A 24,602-nucleotide genomic window follows, 5' to 3' on the forward strand; every position below is an offset into this window, starting at 1 on the left:
CATCTGGCTGGAGGCAGAATTTTACAACAAGCTGTCCAATCTTTGGCTACCAGGGTTTTATGGGGCTAGAAAGAGAACTTGACTGTAGTGGCGCGCAGGGAATGGTGGAATCTTTTACATGCACTTGGAGAAACATGGTAGAGAAAAGGCCAATGTTTATGCATGTTTTTGACTCAAGGAAATTTAATTTTACTGACTACAAAATTTTTGTAATATCTTGATTAAACTGAGGTATCTACCTAAGGTATCAGTTAAGCTGGCAAATTGTGCCTAGTACCAGCAGTGAGACAATTTTAGTTTTACTGCAACGTCAGAGACAGGCATGAACAACTGAAATTTTGTGCTGCAGTAATGTCTAGTCGAACCTTTGGTGCTGGACACAGTTTTTCTTGTGTTGTCCCATTTTGGAAGCCACGAACTATTCACTTGTAGCTATCGAATGCCTGAAATAGGATCAGCACATTGGAGGCTTTGGGTTTTTAATTTTACTTAAAATTCAAGCTGGATATGGTGGCACACACCTATGATGCCAGCCAGCACTTGGAATGTGGGTGTGGGTGTGTGGGTGTGGGTGGTTTAGGAGGATCAGGAAGCAATATCAGTTTGACTTACATAGTTGGAGCCTAGACTGGACTATATGAGATAGTTTCTGAAAATGAGAATCTTAAAAAGACAACAGTTAAACATGAAGTAGTTATACGAGGCTGGAAACCACAGGATTACCCTGCTTGCCCTTGGCTGGAGCCTCCTGACTGGATAGCAGGCATTGAGATAGTGTAGATCCTGGGCTTGGAGCTCGGGTGCCCACTGACCCCAAGGGTGTTTGATGCTTAAGAGACAAGAGTGAGTCATCTCGCATGCAGGGCAAAACAGGAACCTAGAAGGACTTGCCAGCTGGTGTTGGTAAGGACTGAGAAGAAGGTGTCTTGGAATTCGGACTGAGCCAGGACCTGCCCAGGCACGGAGGAGAGGCCTGCCAGGTGAAGAAGTACGCTTTCCCTTCCCCCAGAGATGGCATCATGTTTGGTCCAGGTCATCCTCCAATTTTTAGCCTCCTTCATCCTAAAATGGTGCGGGGATGAGGGCTGGTGAGATGGCTCAGTGGGTAAAGGCTCTCGACAACAAGTTTGATGACCTGAGTTCAGTCCCTGGGATTTATATGGTGGAAGGACAGAGCCCCCTTCCATAAACTGAGAAATGTTGCTGATCATCCCAGACATTTGAGCTTTTGGTGTACAGCTTGTGGTGTTTAGGGAGGTTCGGGTGGTGTAGGCTTGCTGAAGGAACTGCGCCACCGGGCACAGCTTTTGAGATTAAAAGCCTCCTTCTGTATCATTTCATATCCTGCCATATCATATCTTTCCTGTGTCTGCTTCATGCTTGGGTTTGAGGATGTGAGCTCTCAGCTTCAAGCTCCAACTAAGCATGCCTTCATTTGGCCTGCTGCCGCCATGGACTGTTACCTCTTTGAACTGTAAGCCAAAATAAACACTTTCTGTAAGTCACTTTGTATTCTGGTGTTTTATCCCAGTAACAAAAAAGTGAGTGACATACTGCCACAGGTATCTGCTCCCCTCTGTAATAAATAATTGTAATACAAAAAACGCTTAAAGGTGCAGAGAATGGGATACTGATTAATTTCCATTTGTTCCTTTGCAGTGATAGGAAGCGGTACAGGGTTCAAGGGTCCCTCTACAGCGAGGTGCTGTGGCGTGAGCTGGCCTGCCCTGGGCGTACCTCTGAGACGGAGATGTAAAGTTATATCCTTTCCCTTTTTGGGGGATGAAGTCAACACTGAGCACACAGCCTCCCGTTGGCATTTATGATAATTACAATTCTTTGCTTCTTTAGTGGTACCTGATTTGTTGCTGGGGAAGCTTTTTACCTCCTTTTCAATGCTTTGGATTTTTTTTTTAAGGCTATTCTATTCTAGAATTTATTTTAATTTGACTTATTGTGTCTGTGTGTGGTGTACATGTTTGAGTGTGAGTATGTGTGAGTCATGAGACACAATATGGAGGTCAAAGAGCAAATTACAGGAATCCATTCTCTTCTATCAACTGCGGGTCCCAGAAATCAAACTCTGGTCATCAGGCATGCACGATAAGCGCCTTTACTTGCTGAGCCATCATGCCTGCCCAAGAGGTTTCTCTGTGTAGCCCTGGCTGTCCTAGAACTCACTCTGTAGACCAGGCTGGCCTCGAACTCAGAAATCCGCCTGTCTCTGCCTCCCAAGGGCTGGGATTAAAGGCGTGTGCCACCACTGCCCGGCTAAAAATAACTTTTTTTAAAAAATTGAGTCTTCCTGATTTAACAGCAAATTATAAAAAAAAATTTGAATCTAAGTATTATGGTGGGGATTCTGCTTGGGCTACTAATTTGGTCCATCTTGTCTCTGGATTTTTAGTGTTGGCACTGTTAGTGATGGATAAAACAGTTCAGTTTTCTGGACCATGAGCTTTAGGACCCAGTCAGTCATGGACTCTGCCCCTCCGCCTCTCCACCCCGACCCCTTAAACTCTGAATCACCCAGTGCTGACAGCCTAGGAGGCCTGGATCTCTCTATCAGCAGCTTTCAAATTGGGGGGGGGGGGATTTGGGGTATTGTGGAAGGTGATGGAGGGACAGCAGAAAGGCAGCTGTAGATAAGAACTGATTAGCTAATCCACATGGTGATTGCAGAATGGAAGAATGGTTTGTTTTGTTTGTTTTCCCCCCCCCACCCCACCCCCCGTCCCTATTTACCCCAAGTTTAATGGGAAAGCAAATATTTCAGAATAGTTCACACACACACACACACACACACACACACACACACACACCCCTCTGCTTCCTTACCTGCTGTAATTCATGAGTCTTTCCTCAGAACCCCAGTGTGAACTGGGCAGAGCACACCAGTTTTGATGAAGGGAATAGGAAGAATTCCCAGCAGAGCTCCCATATAATCATCTACAGTTCCTCGCTCTTTTCTCTTATTTATATGTCCTATGTATTTTCTTTTCCATTATGTATTTATGCAAATACATAAATATGTATCTATTTAAGAACTGTGGGAGCCCACTGTATTGTTTTCATGAGTCCCTTGGGAGTATCTCTGCATAGAAAAAGAGTATTTCTGAAAGAATCTTGCAACAATAACTCCTCTCCTTCAGAAAAAGTTCCAGGCTAAAGTTCCCAGTGAGCAGGTCTGGACTTTAGCACGCAGAAGGGTGACACAGAGGGGACCAGACACAGAGAGAGGAAGACAGTGGAAGGAAGTATTTTTGAATAAGATGAAGTGAAGGCTTGCAGTGATAAATAGACTGTCAGACGGACACATCCAGAGGGCTCTGTGACATGGGCCATGAGAGGAAGTTGTGGTAACTTGGTAGTAGAGGTCACCCCTCTATATTTGGAAAAGTCCAGAAGGCCAGCCTCACCTGATAACAGCTTGGCCCTCGAAGGCACCAACAGAGCTGGTTTGATGAAGAGCCTTGTCCTCAGGGGTCATGCCCTCTGGAAGCTCTGAGCTTAGGCAGGAGTGATGACAGGCTGTCCTGGAGAGGAACTAGGGGCTTTCGAGCAGTATTTTCACCTGCATTTGTTGCATAGCCAAGCAGTTTCTTAGTTCCCTGCAAGATAACGCGTGGAGGGAGCATGCAGCTTTTATCTCGGAAAACCCTCTGCTCAAATGCCGGCCCTGGACCTTTACCAAACACGCTACGATTTGGAAGCTCCTCTTTGTGATTTATGGCTTATGGTCCCCACCTCCCCACTCCCCCAGCAGAAAGCATTCATGTGTCTCTCCTGCCAGGAGGCTAAGAGGGAAGGAGAAGTTGCAGTCATCATGGGACACTGTGAGGCTGGTTTTCCCCAGGCCACTTTTGCAGAGAGCTTTGGCTCTGGACGAGAACATCTGGAGTTGTCTTCCTCTCTGTAAGAGCTGAAAGAGGCAATAGCAGGCACTGATTTCCAGCTTCTGTACCTCCCACCCCGCCCGAGAGGTGCAGAACCAGGAGCCTGGAGTTGTGGCTCCATGTTCTGGTTTGGAAATGTGAAGCTGTGTCTTCTTTTGGGTAAAAACAAGCTATTTCTTCCATTTGAATATCATATCTTTGGGTATATGGCCATCCTTAGACCCTGTCCCAGGTTAGAGCCTGTAAATACATCATGGGTGCTCTGTAGAACAGGCTGGGTGGGTGCTGAATACCTTTAGGACTAGGTGGGATTCATGTTCCCAGCAAACGCAGAAGATCTGGATGCTGCCTGCATAGATCTATGTGAGGCTGTCTTCCTGCTGCCTGCCCACTTTGGGGGAAGGACTTAAGATGGTCCACCCTGGAGATTGCATCCATCCGACCCTTGGGAAGCAGAAGGACGGTCCCCCTGGCACTGCCTCCAGATCCGTGCCAACCTTTTTGCCCTGGGTCCTGATGAGGATGACTTAGATAGAGTATAGATAAATAAATACCTTCTGGTAGGATGACAGTTCTAAGCCGTGGCCAATAAAACACTTGGGAAAGGATTCCTCCCCTGTGCCTTCTGAAGGTGGCGGAAGGAAGCAGAGGCTGACAGAGAGTTAAACAAACTTGAAGGTAGGTCACATTTTTGACATACCATTTCCCTCTGCTGACCTAGCAGCTGCACTGCACTTTGAGAGGGGCTTAGCTGTTGCTATAAACTTGGGTTTGCGATAATGTAAACTATTATTAAGATTATCTTTTTATTCATAATTTATGTTTGACTCTGTCTGCCTTATTTATGTTCTGTTTAAAACACCCGTCTACCTTTGGTACCCAAAGGCAGCATCGCCCCTTTGAAATGAAGGAAGGCTTTGGAATAGACTGTTTATACCTCTGGTTTAAAAGGGCTCTGGGAAAGAAAGCATTAAGTTGAGGAAGCTTCAGCTCCCAGCGACGTCCCCACATCAAAGCTGGGATGCAGTCTCGATAGCGTTTCGGTATATTCCACAGGCAGCGGCTCTTTTCTTGGGATTTTTTGACTTCCTGAGTTTGCCTGAGCCCCACCCCCACCCCCACCCCCATGTCATTATCATCTGGTAGAAACATTTACCACTCAGGGCATTCTGGAGGGAAGGAAGACACTACTGTCCCCTGGCTGGTGGCACTGTGCCGGTCTGGTCTGGCTTCCCTGTGCCCAGACAAGAGGATGCCGGCTGCCGGCTGAGTACTGCCTCAGGTGCTCCTGCCTCATTTGTCAGCTGAGAGCTGGTTAGTGCTCGAGCCAAGAAAATCTAATAACGATTTCAGTTTTTAATAAAACGTTTCTCCCACCCTTTGTTTCCCCCTCTACTCCACCAAAAGAGGAGAACAGACTGAAATTTTAAGCACATCTGGACATTGTTTTTGTAAAACTTACTCTGAATTCCCAGAAGGAATGTATTCCCAGTTTTCAAAGCCCCCAAAAAAATAAAAAATAAAAAAATAAAAACAGTGCCTTTGTTTGTAAGTCCTGCGCTTGCGTGTTCTGATGAGACAGTAGAGAGAGAAGCCACCATGTTGAGAACCCTTAGTCAGGCCCAAACACTGCCCATGTGCCGCCTTTGAGCCAGATGGAAAGTCTGTATGTGGCCTTTGTCCTCTCCCTTCCCCAATCATGGTGGGGAGCCAGAGTTCTCTTTTTAGAGGTGCCTTTTTTCTAACTATGTTATTGGAGTTAAGGCCATGGCGCAGGGCACTTACAGACTTGACACTCGCTTTCGCCCATGAAGCCCCGCTATGAACACTGTAGGTGTTCCTGTAAGACTGTTCCAGATCTGAGAGCCAGGAGGCTGGCGATGGAGTCCCTTTCCCACGGCATGTTTGTGTTCTTAGCTGAGTCTTCTAGATGCTTACCATTGCTAAGAAAGAGCTAAGGAAGAAGGGTTGGTTAGGATGCATGCTGGGAGAATGACAAGATGGCTACGTAGCTCAAGGATGAGGCATCACTCTGCTGTTTTAGAGAAACAAAACTCTGGTCAAACTGGCCATTGCAGACTTTTTAAAATGCCCTTAAAAATTATGCTTTGGAAGTTGTACGTACCTACCAAGGATTATCACAGTAAGGTGGTTAGGAGGGTCATAGCTTTACGATAATATATGATTTATGATAATAAATCACAAAGAAATTTATTTTAAACCAATTCTTTAGTATACATATAATCTACCATTTATTAAAGATGAAAGCAATTTGCATACTAATGAGATTGATGTGCTTTTAAAATTATACATAAATAATTAAATCCCAGGCTCTGGGAGGTGTATTTCATTAGGTAAAAGTACTTAGGTACACACCAGTCAGAATGGCTAAGGTTAAAAACTCAGGAGACAGCAGGTGTTGGCAAGGATGTGGAGAAAGAGGAACACTCCTTCACTGCTGGTGGGATTGTAAGATGGCACAACCACTCTGGAAATCATTCTGGCGGTTCCTCAGAAAACTGGACATGACACTTCTGGAGAACCCTGCTATACCTCTCCTGGGCATATACCCAGAGGATTCCCCAGCATGCAATAAGGACACATGCTCCACTATGGTCATAGCAGCCTTATTTATAATAGCCAGAAGCTGGAAAGAACCCAGATATCCCTCAGTGGAGGAATGGATACAGAAAATGTGGTATATATACACAGTGGAGTACTATTCAGCAATTAAAAACAATGAATTCATGAAGTTTTTAGGCAAATGGTTGGAACTAGAAAATATCCTAAGCAAGGTAACACAATCACAAAAGAATACACATGGAATGCGGTCATTGATAAGTGGATATTAATTAGCCCTGAAGCTCTGAATACTGAAAATACAATTAGCATATTAAATGACTCCCATGAAGAAGGAAGAAGAGGGCCCTAATCCTGGAAAGGCTTGATCCAGCATTATAGGGGAGTACCAGGACAGAGAAAAGGGAGGGGAAAGATAGAATGGATGGAGAGAAGAGGACTTATGGGACATATAGGGGGGGGGGGACTGGGAAAGGGGAAAGCTTTTGGAATGTAAACAAAGAATATAGAAAATTTTAAAAAAGAAAAAAAAGTAGGTAGTATATACAAGAGTCCTAGGTTATCCCAGTAGCAAAACATTACAGGTCTTTGTTTTCAATAATTAAGCCTTAAAAAACAAAAACAAACAAACAAAAAACCCAACCAACCAACCAAACTAACAAACAAAATCAAGAGCAGTGAAAATATTGCTATTTGGGGACATATAGTGAGTAGTCTGCAGTCTGGGCCAGTGGTATCAGCCACTCATTCTGTTCCTGTGACTGATGGGTGGTATGGGAAGTGGAGAGCCTGTATGCTCACTTTGCTGCGCTGAGGTCTCTGCAGCAGCACTGGTGCTGGAGACACCGGGTTTCCATGCACAGTTGACCCTGAGCCACTGTGGCTACTCCACCTTCAGATGGAATAATCAGAAAGCAGATTGTGCTTTCTTTGATGCTATATATCTCAGCTCTCAGAGGTGAAGATGTTTTAAGGAGCTGGGTATCACCATACATGCCTTTAAATTCATTAATTCGGTGCTTGAGAGGCAGAGGCAGGCAGGTCTCTGAGTTACAGGCCAGCCAGGACTACATTGTGAAACCATGTATGGAAATGATAAACAAAAACAGTACTTAAGAAGCTGAGAGAGAGCCGGGTGGTGGCGGAGCACGCCTGTGATTGCAGCACTCTGGGAGGCAGAGGTGGGCGGATTTCTTTTTCTTTCTTTTTTTATTTTTTAAGATTTATTTATTGTTACATCTAAGTACACTGTAGCTGTCTTCATACACACCAGAAGAGGGCGTCAGATTTCATTACGAATGGTTGTGAGCCACCATGTGGTTGCTGGGATTTGAACTCAGGACCTTTGGAAGAGCAGTTAGTGCTCTTAACCACTGAGCCATCTCTTCAACCCCAGGCAGGCGGATTTCTGAGTTCGAGGCCAGCCTGGTCTACAGAGTGAGTTCCAGGACAGCCAGGGCTACACAGAGAAACCCTGTCTCGGAAAAAAAACAAATAAAAAAAAAAAAAGCTGAGAGATTTAAAAAAACTATTTTAAATGGTTTATCAGTGTAGTTATTTGATCAGCTTTTATATCACAAAGGTCATTAAAACACCATTTTATCTACAATGCATTCAGTGTTGTTTGTTTTAATTCTGTTTTCTTCTTTTTATGCTCTGTGGGTAGTCCCAGTATCCTCAATTTCTGTTTTGGGCCTCCTATTTTAATACCTCTTATGCATTGGCTCATCTGTCCAGTAAGGTTTTGTGGCACAACTTCCTGCCTCTAATACTACACTTAATACATTTAATATATTATTTTAATAATATTATTACTACATTGGCTTCATTCTTATAGTTGCTTTATTTTTGTATGAAAAATTTCCAATAACCTTTAAAAAAAAAAGCCCCAGGGAGATGACTCAGTCGATGGGACAGTACCTACCGTACAAGTGTGATGGCGTGAAGACCATCACCCATATAGAAAATCTGCCTGGAAGCTGGATGCAGGTGGCGCACCTGTAATCCCAGCACTTGGGAGGCAGAGGTTTCTGAGTTCGAGGTCAGCCTGCTCTACAGAGTGAGTTCCAGGACAGCCAGGGCTACACAGAGAAACCCTGTCTTGAAAAAACAAAAACAAAACCAAAAAACCCCAAAACAAACAAAAAAAAAAAAAAAAAAAAAAAGAAAAGAAAGAAAATCTGTCTGGGTTCCAGTGTTTGTACTCTTGTGGGTGTGGGACATGGATTCCCAGAGCTCATTAACCAGCCAGTATGGCCAACAAGTGGGTGCTGTATTCATTGAGAGACCTGGTCTCCAAAGAAGTGATAAAAGCCACAAGGTACCACCTCTTGTCTATGTACCCGTGCCCCACACTATAACTTACTGCATTCATTCTAGAAAGTGCAACATCAAGGAGTTGTTGCTTTGTTTTCCAAAGTGAGTTAATTGTAAATCTCAGGGGCACGAGTTGCAGTGATACTTACTTTCACTTGAAACGACCTTCTGATGGATGCTGGTAGCTTTGCTGAGGCTTTTGTAAGATTGAGCTGCCTTCACTGAATTTACACTGGATAAATGTTGGAAGTGCCGGGCATTCTATCCGTCCCTGCCCAGGCTACATGTCTTGACTCTAATCACAAAATGGAGTGATTGTTTTCTGTCCCCAGCTTGCTCTGTAGAATTAACCCACCGTGATGTTTTTCTCTTGCCTCCCCTGACCCTCTGGGAGGAGTGGCAGTGTTAGGTTTCCAGAAGCCATAATGTGATTACTCTGACGGAAGAGAGACATTGTCAGCCCCCCTTCCTGGATTTGACAGTTTCCCTTTTAATTTTACACAGTTCTGTTATTCACATGAGACCAGTCACCTAATCATAAAATCCCTTAAATTTATGTAATTTTAAAGAAACATATAGGATAAATTATAGTAATTTGGTTATACTTCAGAGCATGCTCAGGACACCACACCAGAAGAAGGCCTGCCAGGCATCAGCTGTGCCTGTGCAGTGCAGCACTGTTAGTTTGTCTGTCTGTATTTTCTGTGGATACAGTGTTTCTTTAGATCAGGAAAGTGGTTGGCTTTGCCACTTCTTAGTAATGATGCCTTCTTTTCCTAGGAAGTATTGGTGAATGGTTAGAGCAGACTGGGACTTAAAAAGAATTTGGTTCAACAAATGGTGCTGGATCAATTGGAGGTCAGAAAAAAAAAAAAGAATTTGGTCCAGTAGTGCTAATAACTCTCACCTTTTAAGGTTCTTTTTGTTGCTTCTCTAATTGAAGTCTTGAGGAGGAGGAGGAGGAGGATCCCTTGGAAGGCACTGGCTTTGTGTTTGGAGAGCAGGGCTGCTCATCTGACATGGCCTCACCTTGACCCAGCTCCCATTCTTTCTTTTGAAATAACTTTAGCTGGAAACTTTGACTGAAAAAAAAAAAGATTTATTTTTTGAAAAAGAGTTTAACACTGCTTTTAATCCTTTTTGGCAAGCCCCTACTTTAGGACCAAAATGTCACAGGCTTCTGATCTATTTCTGTTGTGTGCTTTGATTTTTGTAAACATTTTCAGTGGGAAGTCTGTATTGAAGGAGACAGATGCATGCATAAGCAAAAGGGTGCTCTCTCTCTCTCTCTCTCTCTCTCTCTCTCTCTGTGTGTGTGTGTGTGTGTGTGTGTGTGTGGTTTCCCAGGCATTGCCCTGTAGAAGAATATACTGGGACCATTTCATCAGGGGAAAAATATGCTCCTACCTGCAGTTCCTTCTGCCTTGTCTGCCTGGGAAATTTGTTCTGCAGTTGACCTTTGCTCTCTGTGGTAATCTCTGCTGGATACTTTTTAGAAGACTTGCAGGGAAAGCTTTATGCCTGGGAATGACTTTGCTTCCTCTACCCAGAACATTTATCTAAACTGAAAAGCATCCAGGTGGTCAAACCTTGATTTTCATACCTTTTCTTTCTCTTTTTTGAAAAACCTTCTCAGAAGGACTCATTGGTTATTTAGGAAAATCAAATCTAGTTGCTTGGCAAACACAGTTATTTCCTGGCTGAGGTATCTACAGTGATTTAATTGGTGTGTCATTGTGTGTGTGTGTGTGTTTGCATGTGTGTGATTTAATGGAAATTCCATGTGGTATCACTGGGAACTTATGAAGGGAATTTTTCTAGATTTATTGCTTGTAGTTTTGGGGCAGAGTTCTGGCCTCCGTCCAAGAGCCTAAGGAGGCTTAAAGTTGGGGGCTCATTAGTGTTTGAATTTATCCTTCCAATCACTTACCATCTAAAAGTCAGTTGACAAAAGTAAAAATCAGAACCAGTGATAAGCTCATTTACCCTTTGAAATTTTCGGGATGGATTGAAATAAAGTTGCGAGGCACTTGGACCCGGGTGGTGGCGGCACTCTTGGCTACGCACCAGCATCTTGGTTTTAACATTGTATCTCAGCCACCACTCCCATAAGGGCCAGCATTTGTAGAGCATGGAGTTCCAGGCTATCCCTCATAGTGACACTTAGGCAAATATTTAAAATTATATCTAAAACCTAGCCCAGTTTATGTGTCAACCACAAAAGCCATGCTCTGTAAAGGCAGTTTAGCAGGATTGAGAAAATCAGCTGTTTTCTTCATCTCTGGATATTTTCTTCCATATCTAGGACTGAAAGATTTAAAAAGGAATAAGCTACATTGTAGTTTATTTTTAAACTCAATTTCACTGAAACTGAGCTGACTTAGACATGACTTGGCACCTGCAATTGAAAAACTGTAGAGGCCCCCCCCCCCATCCCCGCCCCTCAGGAGCTTATCCAATGAAACAATATAAATAGTTGTTGCCTTTGATGATGTTACTTTGTACACTTAGCAATTCCTGGCACCTTGGACAAAGTCTTCAATTACTGGGTTGAAACAAACGCTGCTTATAAAAGTCTTAACAGCTGCCTTAATCAAGAGTCCTACTTAAAACTGACTTTATACCTCTAATGACCTGCACTTCCGTCTCATTCTGTTGTTGCTAATGAAGTGGAGTCACAGTTTCATTTAGTTGACATGGTTGGTGTTGAGCTGTTAGGACGGGCTGGAGTCGCACGCCACACCTTTTTATCAAATTTTTAGACATCCATCTCCGTGTAAAAAGCTGAAATTCTGTTAGAGGATTTTAATGATGGAAAGATAGCAGGATTCCAGAGTTTAGCATGCCATGCTTTCTCTCTCTCTCTTGGTTTTTTGAGACAGGGTTTCTCTGTATAGCCCCAACTGCCCTGGAACTCACTCTGTAGACCAGGCTGGCCTCGAACTCAGAAATCTGCCTGCCTTTGTCTCCCAAAGTGCTGGGATTAAAGGCGTGAGCCACCACTGCCTGGATTTTTTAGTTTTTTTTGTTTTTGTTTTCCCATGCTTGTTGGTTTCTGCGCAAAATGTCCTGTCTGCTCGCTGTGCTTGCTCGTGCGCATGCATGCCGCCTGGGCCGCGGGGATGCAGTGGAGACGTGGGCCGCAATGAGATACACCAGGCCAAACAGTTCCACGTGGTACTTTATTTAAGATGGGGAAGGGGTAGCGGGCAGGAAGTAAAGAGAGAAAGAGAAAAGAAAAAAGAGAAAAAGAGGATGGGAGAGAAGCGCTGCCTGATTATATACCGGTGGTGACGTAATTACAGGTAAAGGTAGGCTGTGGAATTCTGGGTAAACAGCAGCTGTTGCCTTGGCAACAGGCTTATACATTGTCTTAGTTGTCGCTTGCATGACGTCACAAGCCTCACAGGTCTCGGTACCTACTATGCTCTCTTTTGAGATCAGGCATAGTTCTCTCTCTCTCTCTCTCTGTTTTTTTTTTTTTTTAGAGACAGGGTCTCTCTGTATAGCTCTGGCTGTCCTGGAACTCACTCTGTAGATGAGGCTGGCCTTGAACTTAGAAATCCGCCTGCCTCTGCCTCCCAGAGTGGTGGGATTACAGGCGTGCACCACCATTGCCCAGCTCAGGCATAGATTTCTTAAAGCCCAGAGCTATTACACAAACGCTCTTAGGCCTTGCATCTTGATACCTTGCATTTCATTCTCCAGCACGTGTGAATGGTTGGTTCTTGTGCTTGCTGTTTAGCCCGGTTCTGGGTTGCCTGAGTACTGCCTTTGCTCAGCCCTTGGAATCTGTGGGAACCAGGCAAACCCTTGTTTCCAGCAGAAAGACTTTAAAGGAACTAAGATCTGACGACCTGTTGGGGGCTGCTGGCTTACTCTGTCAGCTTTGAGACTTCATATTTCTCCCAAGTGAGGTCGATTCCCACCGCTGGAGAGCAACTGTCAAGAACTGCCCAGAATGACTGGGGCAGAAGCCGAGGGGAGGGCTCTGGGAGGAGAGCCTTGTTCACATGCTTGTTAACATTTGAGGGTCTTTGACAAAGGAAGTCTAATGCCCTGCCCAGGTCAGCCGGCGTTTGCCCCGCCCCCCCCAGGCCCTGTTGTACACAGGAAGTCAGACGCTAATGATGTTAGTGAGGGGACAAAGGCGCCCCGCCGGGGAAGGGCCTAATTGCTGTGTCCGGCTCCCAGGCGGCCAGCCTCCAGCTGGAGGGGGCTGGGCAGGATGCTTAAGTGTTAACACCTGGAGCCTGAGATGCTGACTTCCTGGTTTTCTGAGGAATGGGAGGGGGCCTGTGGGCTGACTCCTCCACTCTCTGACACAGATTCTCAGGGGCACATTTTAGGGAAGTGGTATCTAAGAGATTAGATGCAAACGGTTCCATCTGGAGGCCAGGTTTTTAGTGTCACCCCTGAGAATGGGGGGAGAACCAGGAGGACCGAGACTTGTACCTACCTATCCAGACTGCCTTGCTTTAGTTCTTAGCTGGCCGATTTCTTCCCCCCTTCTGCAGCAAATGGACCGGGAAAGGGCAGATCTTGCAGAGGCAGACTGATATGGAAAAGGATCACTCTAGGTGGGGAATTATAGTCAGAACTGGCGGGGAGAGGGGATGCTTCATTTTCTTAGAGATGAAGTTTTGAGCCAGCAGAGAGCCCAAGAAGGTGGACTTCCAGCCAGTTGAGGAGTAAAGGGAGCACTGACAGGATGAGGAGTGAAGGGAGCTCTGGCAGGATGAGAAGTGAAGGGAGCACTAGCAGGATGAGTGAGTGGAGCACTACTGGCCATCCAGTTGAGACCAGTAGGTGCCCGTGGGATTTAGGAAACACATCTGGAGGGAACAGTTAGAAGTTTGTATTCTAGGAGTGGACCTTGTTAGGATTCTGTCTAAGCTCCACCCCACAGTTACCTGGCAACAGCCAGGGAGTCAGGCCCACTGTAAGAGGGGCTGCTTGCCCCTCCTCTCTCATTCTCTTATTCCTGTTTCCTGCTTGCTTCTCTCTTGCCCTCTTGGGCTCTTCTCCCTTCAGCACTCTCTTCACATGGGCATGGCCAGCCTCTACTTCTCTACAATCTCCTTCTCTCTTTCTCTGCCTCTACTACCCTCTTAACTCCCCTCCATATGCCCACAATATACTCTATTCTATTATATACGGTTGTGTGGCTGGTCCTCAGGGGGAAGGGATGTCTTGGCTTGAGCCCACCGAGACATCCCCTTCCCCCACACCTCACCACGCCCCCATAGAACATATATTAATGCCACTTTATCTTTTTATAATCATAACAGGCACACCCAGGCAATGCCTGGTTTCAAGTATGGTCTCAGGATTCTTCGTGTGTAAAGGAGTACTTAGAACACACTGAAATTGTTAAGGGTTCTGTGGGAGATTGAAATGTTATAGGCTTCTCCACAGGTGTTCTAGAATCCCTTCCCCTTAACTACACCAGAAATGTCACTCTGCAGGGACCTGATGAGGGCATCTAGCTAAGGTCTTAGCTAAGGTCTTCTGCTGGGCTCAGAGGCAGGCAGTCTGAGTGCAGTCTTGGATTTTTGTAGGTTGAGAATAAGAAAGAGCTTTAAGCTTGTCTCTTTCCTAAATGAATGAGGTGGGGCTGGAGAAAGCCATAGAAAAGGAGTGTAGTGCTAGCCTGTGTCCCACCCATTTTAAGGTTTTCCAGTACAGGACCATCCTGCGGACAGACTTAATCATCTTAGCTCATGATGTTTCCAGTTAGCACCAAAATCTAAGAGAGTGGACATCCATCCTTCCAAATCAGAGACCAACTTTGGAGGCAGTATGTGAGAGGACCTGTACAGAGGGAGGAGGCAAAGTTCCCATGGCAACGTCACAGTCTCCCATTTCTTAGGCATTTGTGCTGTAGAAGCTGAATTCCAGATGTGACACAGAGCCAGAGACCCCTCCTGCCTTCAGAAACTGTGTTTGAAGTGGGTGCAGGAGGCTCGCTGCTCCCTGTGTGGTCCCCAGGCTTTTATTAGTAGTTAGGTTTTGAGCTGAATACTTCCTCTCAGCCTAAGCATAACAATCATGTTTATAGCTTAAGGTTTTCCACCGGAGTCTAATCACTGTTTTGCTCTCTCGGAAGAGACTTCCTTGAGCTTCCGAAGAGAAGTCTTTGTTCCCTTCACAGCTAAGTGAGAGTGAGCCAGTAGCCGACTGCTGGGTGGGTATCTCAGGGGCTGGGTGTTTGTTCCTTCTCTGTACTCAGTGTTTACAGAAACTGGTTAATCTCTGTCTGAGAGCTGGCTATGTAGGATACCCTAGCTGCGGATAACCTGCCTTTTTTTTTTTTTAACCTTGAAGATGCCGGCTGTCTGACATGAGGTTCTCATTTCAGTTGGGGGATTGGGGTAAAGCACAGGAAAAAGTCCGGCCCCTCAGTCCCAGAGGCATGTTTTATAGCCCGCCTTTGACGTTTTCATAACTAGATGGGAAAAAAATGCAACGATCTGTGTGTTTCTATCAGCCACAGGACACACAGCTGAAATCCTTAGCACAGTTAGCCTGGAGGAAAGGGCTTCCAAGGGCTTTGTAAACCAAGGAGGCAGTGGGGCATTGTTCTGGCTTAAAAACAAAACAAAACATGTATACCGCTCTGTGTTTTTATGCGCATGTGAGTGAGTACAGGTGCCCATAGATGCCAGAAGAGGGTGTTGGAGTCCTTGGAGCAAATGCTTTGAACCATTGAGCTATCTTTCCATCCCTTTACATGATGATGATGATGAGGAGGAGGAGGAAGAGGAGAAGGAGGAGATAGGGTTTCTCTGTGTAGCCCTGGCTGTCCTGGAACTCACTCTGTAGACCAGGCTGGCCTCGAACTCAGAAATTCACCTGCCTCTGCCTCCCAAGTGCTGGGATAAAAAGTGTGCACCACCACTCCCCTACCATATTATTTAGCTGTCTTCAGACACACTAGAAGAGGGCATCAGATCTCATTACAGATGGTTGTGAGCCGCCATGTGGTTGCTGGGATTTGAACTCAGGACCTTCAGAAGAGCACTGACTAGTGCTCCTAACTGCTGAGCCATCTCTCCAGCCTATCATCATCATCATCATCATCATCATCACCCTGTTTCACTGAGCTAAGCGATTCCTTTGTAGCTCTGACTAACTTGGGACTCACTATTTGTCTTAGGCTGGCTTTGAATTCATGGCTGTCCTCAGTCTCCCAAGTGGTGAGACTATAGACAGGCACCATTAATCATGCTGGGCTTCCATTCTGTTTTCGAGCACAGAAGAAAGCCAGCGTGTGTGTGTGTGTGTGCGCATACGTGAGCGCGCGTAGTATGTGCTCATGTATGTGTTTATATCTCTGGGCTTTAACTGAACAAATATGTTCAAGCATCAAAGGAATAAAAAAAAAAATTGTGAAGCAGGGAATTTTAAAACACAGATCCTGTAGAGGCTTCCCGTTCCTTAGATTTGAGGTGTGTGAGAGTCAGCTCGTGCAGATGTCCTGACACTGGTTGTCTTTAGTGCGTTGGTGGAAGGCTGGGTGCAGGGCAGGGATAGTGGGGGACTTGAGCCTGATGAGGACACGCAGTAATCGGCCTGTGGCTCCATGCAAGGGCTCCGCAGTAATCGGCCCTGCAGCTTTCCTTTGGGAGCGTGAAATGAGGAACACGTGTGTTCTGATTAGCAGCATGGCAGAAAGGAACAGTGATTACGGCCTTGGTCTGGTGCACAGACCACCTTTGGACTAGTGATTTCCTCCCTCCCCAAGCAAATCTCTTTAATTAGCTTATGATCTCCAGGTCTTTGGGGGCTGATGGAGTAATTGCTAGTGGGAACCCTGCGTCTCTCCCTCGGAGTTCGTGTGCTCTGGCCATCCAAGACCTTACTCCCCCAAACCAGACTGTTGGCAGCTTTCAGTTTCTGAAACTGGTCGGATCTATGGATAGGGTGAGAGAATAGCTCCCAGGAATGTGGAGAGAATGCGTCCTGAGCAGATCCAGGCGTGGGCTGGCTTTCTGATTCATATTCCTTGTGTTTTGGACTCACCAAATTCTCCTTAGCTTACATCACCTGGGGTGGCTCTGCTGTTCCTTATCTAACTTATATAACTCTCTCTCTCTCTTTCTGTCTCTCTCTCTCTCCTCACTCCCTCACTCCTCCCCCCCCCCCTCAGGTTTGCAGTGAAGTGCATGGGATCTGCCTTTGTTTATAAAGCCATTTGAAGCAGTGCAGTCACATGACCCACTCTCTGCACCCCTCCTCTCTGTTGGTGTTATCCATTTGTACATTTCTGGCCTCACTGAGTTCTCTGCGGTCCTTTGCTCCCGTCAGTCTGGAGACTCAAGGTGGAGATAATGCCGTGGATAGTAAAAAGTAGGAGCTGGCCAAGTTTTCAGCAGCTGCTAGGCTTGCCTGGCTTTTGTTTGTTTGTTTGTTTGTTTGGTTGGTTGGTTGGTTGGTTTTTGCTGGGCTCCAGAACCGAGTTATAGAGGTGGCAAGCAGGTCAGGACCAGATGGCAGAATATACTGACCAGTACACGAGGAATATATATTCTGCTGATACTCATGGTGGGAACTCCATTCTGAAGATGCGCAGGTTGGAGTGGAAAAGAGAGACCAAGGTTAGTTATAGTTAGCCCGCTCCAGCTCTCACCCTTCCACCCTTCCAGAAAAAGAGCCCAAAACAAAAACCCTATCTCATTCCTGGGCGTGGCACACAGTCAGCCTTTGATATGTTTTATAAATAAATAAATATATAAAAATAAATGTATAAATGTATAAATAAATAAATGCATGACTAAGCCAAAAAATACATACACAAAGCTCAGTTGGTGTTCCATGATGATTATTTATTTATTTATTTATTTATTTATTTTTATGGACTACTTACAGAACTGGTCAACTGCTTTGTAAACTCTTCTCTAGGAAACAGTCCTGGGCTTTTAGCTGCTGCACCATTTTGATATTTAATGAGCAGAGAATTAAAGGTACTTGTTTGTTGCCTGTTATTCAAAACCTATAAATGCCAATGCCTGAGGCTGCAGGGTGTAACATTCCTAGTTAATTAACCGCCCCCACTCGCTGCACTAACGGTAGCTTTTAAATTTGTTCCAAAGGGAGCTAGGAAGCCAGGCCCTGGACCTGAATGAAGCTCTGCTGTGACATTTCCTCTGGTGTGGTTGGTGTACTACAGTGTGAGCAGGGCGGAAGCAGTCATGAGAGCCCGACCTGTGCGCGGGACGGAGGGGGCAGGGAGGTAATTCTTCACTGCTCTAAAGGAACAAACTTCAAGATGCAAAAATCCTATACCATGGTCTAGCCGTAGCAAAAGCTTGAACACAAAGTGGTGGCTGTGGGGTAGGATCCCTCCCCAACATCATGCTGCTGTGGCCAGATTCCAGAGAATGTCGTCGCAGGATTTAAAGCTATCCAAAGACAGTGGTGTCCCAGGATGGTTTAAGTGCCATTTAGAACAGATTTAAGGCAAGTCGTGCTTTATGTATGACACAACCCCTTTCCAAAAGAAAGCAGGCCAAGTGGTGAGGCCGAGACAGGACTACAATACATTCCATGTGCTTGCAGTATAACTCAGTTGGTAGAGTCTTGCCTAATGTGCGGGAAGCCCTCTGGGTTTGATCCCTAGTGCCAGTTAACTGGGTGCTGGGTGCCGTGACACCGGCCTGAGAATTCCAGAACTCAGGAGTAAGAGGATTAGTTCAAAGTCATCCTGCACCATGTGGAGTTTGAAGTCGGCCTGGGCTAGTGCCAAACGCTTGGAGTCTGTCACCTCGAGTCCTACACTAGTCCTTCCTTTCAAATGGCTTTGCTCTTGTGCTTGTAGCTCCGGGAAGTTCAGCAGCCTTCCTGAGGTCACACAGCAGCGTGAGAGCAATGACATCTGATAAACTTAGGCTCCGGTGACAAAGGCAAACCCATCTCTTGGCAGGATTCCAAGGCCCGGCTCTGAGGGATCAGTGTTTCCTGTCTGACTGAAGACAGGTGACAGGTGACAATGATTAGCTGTGGGTACTCAAAGGGAGACCAGCCTGCCCTGGCACGCAGTATGTGTGCATGTTACTCTGACTGAGAGTCAGTTCTTTTCAAACTGTGGTTGGAACATGCATGTGTTGGGTCTCAAACCCAGGACAAGCATCCAACTAAGGTGCCAATTTAACCTGTCCAAGTGGACCTGGTCACCAGCTTCTCCCAGAATCCCTAAGTGCCTGCAGGGTATGGCTGACATGCTCTGCACCCTATCCTGAACTCTCTGGCCTACGGACTGGGTTGCCCTCCCAGCCATTTTGGTTGCCTGGCCTTTTGTCCGCCCTTTGCTCTCCCAGCTCCCCTCTCCTCACATGGCCTGGCCCAGGGTCATGTTTACTCTGGACTGTCCCAGATGTCCTCACCTCTAGCTGTGCTCTCCTTCACGTCTATAATAAACTTTCTCCTCCACCATACCTAAGAGCAGTCATGTCCGTCTGTCCATCCTTCCTTCCTTCTTTTTTCATTCAGCTCTTCATCCAATGGTTGCTCTGAAAAATAACCTTGAACTTCCGTGGCATAAGATAACACAAAATTCCTGTCATTCTGGAGGTCAGAATTCTGAGTCTCAAGCCACTGATGTCAGAGTTGGCTCCTTGACGCTGCAGGGGAGAATCCATTCCTGGCCTGGCCCAACCTCTAGAGGCTGCCCAGTCTTTAGCTCAAGAGCTTCCTCTTCTATTCTCAAGTATGTGAATCATTCTCCAGCAGTCAGCCAACATCCTTGTGACGCCCCTCTCCCACCCCCGCAGTCACATCTCCGGTTTTCTGATACCAACCCTTCAGGGTCTTCTAAGACTCTTCACATTGGCCCACCCGGGTGACCCAGAACACTGTCTCCATTTCAGCATTGATTCACACAGTCCCTTCCACTGTGCGTGAAATAAGTCTCAGGTTCTAGGGCTTGGATGTGGACATGCTTAAGAGGTTTATTCATTTCTGTCTGTCTTAATACAAACGAAGCAACAGTGTTTTGTGGGCTAGCCTGGGCACAGTGTTTCTAAGGTGGCTTTTGTGGAGTAGCTAAAGCAGTTTGGATGTAAGTAAGCAAGTAAGGGAAGATCCACTGCTCACATGCCGAGAAACTCCAAGAACATTAAAGGATTAATGCCAGTCAAAGGTCTTTAAAGTACAGGCAAGAGCTGGTAGCCAGGGAGGTCCCCTGTTTTTGAGCTTCATTGATATACATGGTTAGTCCAGGGTTTCCAGGCTCCAGTTGTCTGTGGAATTAAAATCCCCACCACATTTGTGTTCGCAGAAGTGCCACATTCGTGGAATTGTATTGACTGCAATGACTATGAGTGGCCAGTGAATAGACAGGCAGGCTCTGTCAGGACCATAATGTGTTAAGGACCAGACTAGATAAGTCAGGCAGCCTATGGGGAGCAAGACCTGGGTGATGGGAAGGGGTTTGTGGGGAACAGGAAGAGAAGGGAATTCTGGGGATAAAGGAGTGCAATGGTTTATGGGGTCCTGGCTGGGGTGGGGATTGGCTGGGGAGTTAGGCAGTTAAGGGCACATGGTAGCCAGGCGGTAGTGGTGCACGCCTTTAATTCCAGCACTTGGGAGGCAGAGGCAGGCAGATTTCTGAGTTTGAGGCCAGCCTGGTCTACAGAGTGAGGTCCAGAACAGCCAGAGCTATACAGAGAAACCCTGTCTTGAAAAAAACAAAAAAACAAAAACAAACAAAAAAAGGGCACATGGTATAGAGGGAGCAGGTGAAGGACTCAGACTCTGGAGACGAAGGAAGACAGATGATGGACATGTTTGTACCTTACCTTTATGCTGAAGAAGCCACTTGAAGTCCAGGTCTGGGTCTGATTGATAGTTAGACACTCAGCCCTGAGGGCTCAGGACACATTGGAACAATGGTGGGTGAAGGGTGGGTGCCACACCTAAGTCTCAATGTCCTTGAAGCCAGTTTCCCCCAAGCCTCCTTGGGCTGCTCCCCACAATTCAGAAACCTTATCTGGATTCATTTAGGTTCTGTGTACACAGCACACACAGCACATACACAGCTCATTAGCCTTTGCAAATGCCTGCTAAATGCTGTTAAAAAAACATGCCTCATTGAAATGGAGGGGGAGCAAAGAAAAGATAAGGGGCAAGCCAACCAAGTCTCCCCAAGTTGTGCACACGGCCACTAGAGCGCCTGACACCTGCTCTTAAATGGAAGGTTTTTCTTGTTGAAAAACACTTCTACGTGGTTCCATCGGCTTCTTCCCTCTCCCAAAAGGAAACTGCTGTGCACATTTTTTAAAACAAACAAACAAACAAACAAACAAACCCATTGAGATACTCGACTCCTCAGCAGAGGGGAGCCAAGTCCCTCAGCTCTCAGCTGCCAACACTTATCGTGGCCTCTGCACTGGTTTTTCTGTCCGGATGCTGGTCTTTTCATCAATGTTATAGCCCAGTTGCCAGCCCCTCCTCTCTCGGGCCCTGTGTCTGTCCTGCACGTGTTGTCCCTGCCCTTCATTCGTCTTCCTTATGCAGGTTCTGCCTAGCGGAGGAACCCCGGGTTTCTCTGCTGCTGGCTCTTTAGATTAGCCACACGCGCTTTCTTCTCTAAATGGGGAGTGCTCGGTGGGCAAGGGGTTTACAATTTATCTCTATCCAGTTAGTTTCCTGGGAAAGGGTGGGGTTCATTGCATACTGTCGCACCTAAAGTCCTGTCTGGCTCGTGGTGGAGCAGAGTTTACTTATATCCTGGGGCTCTGTAAGGGGTGAGGTGTGGTTGTCGGTTTTGAACATTCCTAGAAGGCTGTGGGAATTGGATTGTCCTCTTCCTGCCTGTTACTCGGGTCTCTGCCTCCGGGAAGCCAGGCATCTTCTGTTTGCACAGACCCATCGCCTAAGGAGTGAGGATGCTCTTAATATTTCACTGTCCAAATTTTCATATCCTGAGATGAGTCCTGGAGTCTCACAGTATGCTAAGAAGAAAGGGTGGGGAAAGGAGGCTGGCGCAAGAAGGGAGCCCCAGGGGATGCATGGGGCACCTAGGCGGTTTACGTTTGGTACTTTGGCTTTCTTATTCCACTCTTGGTGTGTCTGTGTGTCTCCCGTGCCTGCCTGGCTCTTTCCCCGCACAGCTGTGATTTTTCCAAGGCCTGTGTATATCTGAACTCAGGGATTTGGTTTCAGTGGGCGTGCCTGGCTTCGGGATAAGCAGCGTGAACATGGCTGTAGCATATGGAAGTGATGGGGCTGTGGCCTGAAATCCTGCGCCTCTCAGAAGTGTTCTCCATATTGTGTCTCAGTGTAACAATTGCCCATTAAACGCCAGGCTGCCAGCATATGGTTTTCCCCCAACATCTTCCTTGTTAAGTGGAAACTTTAGCTGTGTGGTTAAAATATTTTCCCATCATTTAGCACTTTAGAATTAGCATATTTTGGAGAATTCCCCAATTAATACCGAATGGCACTTTGGCAGATTATTAGAGCGAGATTTAAACAGAGTCAGTAGAAGAGCAACCCTTTCTCTTGAGGATCAGCTTTGGGGTTAGGAAGAGGTGGGGTCACTGTGAGGATCTGGCGCTCCCTCTGTGGCTGCTGTAATTAGAATGGGAAGTCTGTTGGAGTTGTTACCCTGCTATTAAGGCTACAGGCGGCTAATGGCCACATCACTGAGAGTTAAGAGTTGGACCTTTGAACGTCTTTTTTCTTTTATGACCCACCCCGTGTATTTCCAGCGTAGGTATGGAGGCGAGGCAATGAAGAATTTTCTCATTAAAAGTAATGGCTTATTCCCACATTCATCCCTAGTCTTGGAATGAGAACTGGTTTCCGTAGACTTGAGGAATTGCCTCTCTGTCTTGCCTTGCTAGAGCTTTCGGATGAGGCTGTCTGGTGGGCGAGTTTAATAGCCAATCCGAGGATCCAGCTGGAAGGACTCCATCTGGCAGTCTTGGTCTCTATCCTAACTGTACTGCTAATGAATTATTTAACCCCTAAACAGACCAGTCTGTTCCTGTTGTCTTAGGACAAAGAATGCCCAAGAGCCCTAGTGGGTCAGCTTCCCTTGGACCGGAGTGTGTTTGGAGTGGGTGGGTGGGCGGAGCCATGGGACAGTGCAAGGAGGAGCTGACCTACAGTACTGACCTGACCCCTGGCTTCTACAATGCTTTGAGTGTTTAGATTCTGTGGGGAGTCTATGCTGGGAAAGTAAGTTGGCTTCACTCTGTGTCTTGTTCCCTTGTCTTCCCACAGGGAGTGGGGCCAGCCACCAGGAACAGCGGGCTTCACAACATCACCTTCAGATATGACAGTAAGTAACCAGCCTGACCGCAGAGGGGGGCCCTTTCCGAAATCCAAAGCTCACACACCTATACTTTGCTGAGGACATTGCAGATCCTGGGTTTGAGGACTTTTCTGAACCTGTTCGCGTCTGTCAACAGTTAAAGCTTTGTAGACTCCATTCAAACTACTGAAGTGTCTGAGAACTTGAACAGGGTCAAGCGTCTTCAACTCAGGACATAGCCTCATCTTTAAGAGCAAACACAGATGCCAGTGGTTCGCACTAGGCAAGGAAGGAGGCTACGGCAAACTGGGCAGTCTGTCTGATCTGAAGTGGGCACTGGCTTCCTAACTCCAGCTCATTGTGGTTGTGTGGAATTCCCACTGGGAGTGGCCAGATGTGGTTTCTAAGAATAGCCAGAAGTTCTAGGAATAACTACCCCATTCCATAAAATACTTTTCAATATTGGCCTTTATTTAAGTTTTTTTTTTTCTCCCCTTGCAAACAGAGTGGGCCCAGCAGATCTGTGTTTCAGGGTGGCCCAGGGGTCTCTAGTCAGCCATCTCTGACGTAGGTCTCAGTTTCCTGTCTGTCTGTGTGAAGTGTAACGAGTGACTAAACTTTTCTTAGCGTCCCTTGGAGGCTGAAATGGGGTAGCACTTAGATTGTCTCCCCTGTGGCAGGCTCGCTGCGAATGATCAGAAAACACTTGTCTGCCAGCGTTACAAGCTGGTCCAAGTGTGTGTATATACAAGAAGCAGCATTTTTTTCCCTGATCTTTCCTGATTGGATTGTTTTCTAAGGACAAGGTGACGTTCCCTCTGATTAAACATCTGCAGTCTGTTCTGAGCAGCTCTTGTCCTTCCTCAGTGGGAAGTTAGATGGAGTATTTTCACCGTATAAAAACTGATTTATATGTGAACTTGATAAGAGGGACCGTGACTCCTTTTGTTGGCCCATTCATCTCTTAGCGAAGATCAGTGGAGTAATCGTCGTCTGTCCTCTGACCAATCTTGGGTTATTGGGGTCATGAATACAGTCTGACAAATTAAGATAGGATTACGTGTTTCAAATTCACATCCACAGATGGCAGCTTGAGTATTTTATGTTACCCAGAAAGACTTACACATGATGAGCAGGCAGTGTGGTGTGTATATGTTTTAGGTAAATGCCATGATGGTAATGAAAGGTTTGTAAGCTAGTGATACTTGATTCTGCTGAGTAAAGCCATGTGGAGAGGATTGCTCTCTGAGTTAGTGATTACTAATCTGTGCTCTTAGCCCTGGCGGATCTCGTGGTAGAACCCAGAGCTCATCTGCAAACAAACATTTGTGCCTGAAATTTAATATGTATTTGTGTGCATGTGTGTGTGTGTGGGGGGGGGAAGCTATGCCTGCAGAACTTAAACATATCTTATGGTTGTCTTTTTTGTTTTTGCTTTTGAGATGGTCTCATGTAGTCTAGGCTGGTCTTAACTCTTGATCTTTCTGCCTCAGTCTTCCTGAGTTCTGGTTTTATAAGCATGTGCTACAGTGTCCTGATTTGTTGGATTA

At 46.2% G+C, this 24,602-nt stretch overlaps 1 protein-coding gene across 2 annotated transcripts in view; it reads left to right on the forward strand.

Moving 5' to 3' along the window:
* Il17rd (interleukin 17 receptor D) overlaps positions 1–24,602 on the forward strand; it is a 66,993-nt gene that overhangs the window by 15,308 nt on the left and 27,083 nt on the right. For both annotated transcript variants that reach the window (XM_052189948.1, XM_052189949.1), the window contains exon 2: positions 23,022–23,079. In XM_052189948.1, coding sequence (XP_052045908.1) covers positions 23,022–23,079 — 58 coding nt within the window. The remainder of the gene's footprint in view (positions 1–23,021; positions 23,080–24,602) is intronic.

Source organism: Apodemus sylvaticus, chromosome 8 (genome assembly GCF_947179515.1).
Source record: "Apodemus sylvaticus chromosome 8, mApoSyl1.1, whole genome shotgun sequence".
In the NCBI taxonomy this organism is placed as follows: domain Eukaryota; kingdom Metazoa; phylum Chordata; class Mammalia; order Rodentia; family Muridae; genus Apodemus; species Apodemus sylvaticus.